We start from the raw sequence: 3,256 nt of genomic DNA, 5'->3' as shown, positions 1-3,256 counted from the left end.
TTGGTACTTTTTTGTGTTTCTTTTGTCAGTTAAGTTAGTAGGGTTCTTTGATTTGCCCTGTGACACTAGCTCATGGTCTGAAATGAAAGGTAAGGGGAAATACTGAAAGAAAAGAGGGCAACTCTTTAGATAGTTTGAAGCTGAGATTGTGTGCTTGAGTTATCGAAGGAAAAAAATTAATCATTCTACTTAACTCCTCTTATCTCCGTTGGTACTATATATTTAGCATGTCATTGATCCTTTGTTCCTAATGGACACTAATTGATCACAATAAGAGGAGATGAAGGCACTGTCATGATAATGAATTTCCATCTGCTGTATGAAATTGTGTTAAAGGGAGAGTTGATCAGTTACCGTCAGAAATATGTGCAGCAGGGGAATATGCTTACTGCTCCGCATTCGGGAGCTCAACAATAAATGGTTGGGAAGAAATTGATGATTCAATAAGGTAAATTCACTAGCATTGAAAAATAAAAGAATGATTCTGGGCATTCTTCAGCTTAGGAAGTCATTCAATATGGTTGCAACATTCTTAACAAACCCTTTCTTGTTGGTCTTTTCCTCTTCAGGCAGGTGCGCTTCTTGAAGTACTCCCGAAAGATGATGCTTGCAATAGGTTCCATTCTGTTCAAATGCCCTGTAGAGTTCAAGGAAAAGTTTAAGCATGACGTCACTGCCATCCATTTGCTTCCTAAAGTTCAACAGAATGTAGTGAGCCCTTGTCCTAAAGTATCCCTCTACAAAATCTTGTAAGTTCAAAGGGGGTTCCCTCAGCATATAAAGCATGCCCTTGCATGTCAAGGTTAAGGCTTTCTTGTATTTGAGCCATTCTAAGTTGTTGGATTCTCGCAAACCTTCTCCACCACCAGGATTTAAGAGGTTGGCACTCAAGACTGAAGTTTGAATAGCTGTGAGCACTTGCAATATGTCAGACTTCTGTAGATTCCACTTGTCTTGAACACCGCAGTACCAGTTAGTCACCGAGTTCCCATATTCCAAGAGGCTAAGGAAAACCTTGCCCTTGGGATCCAAGTAGGAATTCAAGTCAAGGTCATAAGAATGGTAGTGAATCCTTGGAGGACAATTAGGGTAATTTCTTGGAAAAAGTATGTCGAAGAAGTAGAGGCCATGGGCATAAGGCGTATCGGGTGGACCAACTATGACTGCTCTCATAAGATCAATCCTCTTCTCATAAGACCTAACAAGAATGGAACTTGGAAGTTTGTTCTCCAACGAAAGCCATTCGTTTTCAATCCGTTGGTGAAAGGTACTTCCCGATACCAAGTTTTTGAAATTTCTGTCATACGTTAAAAAATGGTGATCATAGGGAGGATGAGGAAGTAGGTCAAATTTCTTGATCTGCTTAAACCTCTGCTCAACGTCATCTAAAATCTCTTCTATTTCCCCATAAGACTTGTTTGCCTCATCCATCTCTTTTGTTTCTAGTGGTGCTTATTATGGAGCGCCGTTGAAAGCAACTATTTTTCTGGTATATGTTCTCTGGAAAACCAAGAAATTATCCTATTTATTTGTTCAGTGCAAACTCCCGAACAGATTACTGTGTTAGAATTCTTTTTCTACTATGATTCTAACAATTGTAATGTGCCCTTCTACCCCTGCACCAAGATTTTTGAATTATAGTAGGAGTGAGTACTTAATGACTTGGGACTCTATTTTAGGAAATTTTCTTTTACCATAACAGAATTTTCTTTTACATTGGTACTCCCTCCGTCGTCATGGCTACTAAAAATAGTTGTCTCAAATTATTTGTCATTTTAGAGGTTCAAGACAAAATTGATTGTTTTTTCTTTTTTTACCCTTAGTAATAATTATTCTTAAAGATAGAGATAATACATAAATAGAATAAATATTCAATGAAGAGATTATATCTTAAGACATAAACAAGGGTAGAATAGTCTAATTCCTTTCCTAATTAATATTTTTTAAGAGGCGTGTAAAAGAGAAACACTTAATATTTCTTAAGAGACGTGTAAAAGAGAAACATTTAATATTTCTTAAGAGATGTGTAAAAGAGAAACACATATTTTTTAAGAGACAGTGTAAAAGAGAAACACGAGATGAGACGGAGCGAGTAAAGAATACGTGAGCAAATAAGCCTCGACTAAAGTATGACATTCTACGTACTTCTTTTATCCTCTAACAATGGTTTAAATAATATTTATTTTCACATCATTTATTACTTTAATCATAATAAAGTATATTGCATGTGTAGCCTTGTACGGCCTATCCTCATTCCTCGTCCTTTTCTCTTCTGACTAGAATTATCTCATTTTGTTAGAATTATGTAAATTTTATGAGGTGTGTTATTTTATCTTTATCTCAAATTTGTAAGTAAATATTTTTATCCCACGTTGTAATTCTGTAATAGTTTTGTATATATGTGTATATAATCGTGTATCACGATGAAAGCAAGCATTTTTCACGAACAAAACCTTTCAACTTCTCATCTAGTCATCTGTTATACACAACTTCTTCCTCTTTGCGGGAGCTTTGTTCCATTGTCTTTATTTCAAAACGGACCTGATAAAAAATGCAATAAATAACTAATTACTGACCACATTCGTTCTTGTTAGGGCAAATGGCCAAATATACCCCTGTACTATGAGAAAAAGTTTAAATATACTTTTCGTTATACTTTAGGTTCAAATATACCCTTGCTGTAATATTATTGATTCAAATATACCCCTCTTTTGTTAAGTTTGTCCAAGGTGGACATCCAATCCTATGTGGCACTGCTATTTGATGAAGTGGATGTCACATGGCATGCCACCTCAGTGCCCCTAATCCATATATAAAAGACTAAAATTTGAAATACATTATTTTTCATGATAGCGGTAATGATGGCGGAGGAAAAGAAAATTTTAGTGGCGGAAAAAAAATAGAAGCAAGGGGTATAATGGGTTAGGGGCGCCGAGGTGGCAAGCCATGTGACATTCATTTCATCAAATATCAGTGCCACGTAGGATTGGATATCCACTTTGGACAAATTTAACGGAAAAAGGGTATATTTGAACCAATAGTATAACGACAAGGGTATATTTCGACTCAAAGTATAACGGGGGTTATATTAAACCTTTTTTGATAGTACATGGGTATATTTGGCACTCTTCCGTTCTTGTTATTACCTATTTAAAGGTTAAAGAAGAATTAATAGGTTTATACTTAAAAAAACATCGTAAATATTCTGAAGTAAAGCTATACTATCGAAAGGACTCATCTTTTAAAATTCATTCCC

At 35.6% G+C, this 3,256-nt stretch overlaps 1 protein-coding gene across 1 annotated transcript; it reads right to left on the bottom strand.

The window, feature by feature from the left end:
- Nucleotides 1–495: 495 nt before the first annotated feature.
- LOC107777524 (putative ubiquitin-conjugating enzyme E2 24) lies at nucleotides 496–2,276 on the bottom strand. Its single transcript, XM_016597571.2, has one exon. It carries the CDS (start codon nucleotides 1,429–1,431, stop codon nucleotides 496–498), a length of 936 nt encoding a protein of 311 aa, XP_016453057.1. The 5' UTR covers nucleotides 1,432–2,276.
- Nucleotides 2,277–3,256: the final 980 nt, after the last annotated feature.

Source organism: Nicotiana tabacum, chromosome 19 (assembly GCF_000715075.1).
Source record: "Nicotiana tabacum cultivar K326 chromosome 19, ASM71507v2, whole genome shotgun sequence".
In the NCBI taxonomy this organism is placed as follows: domain Eukaryota; kingdom Viridiplantae; phylum Streptophyta; class Magnoliopsida; order Solanales; family Solanaceae; genus Nicotiana; species Nicotiana tabacum.
Note: the sequence above shows the minus strand (reverse complement) of the source record. Positions and strands in the feature narration are given on the sequence as shown.

Bases quoted from the DNA above. Each gene is read 5' to 3' on its own strand.
- LOC107777524 (XM_016597571.2), bottom strand. From the start codon at position 1,431: ATGGATGAGGCAAACAAGTCTTATGGGGAAATAGAAGAGATTTTAGAT.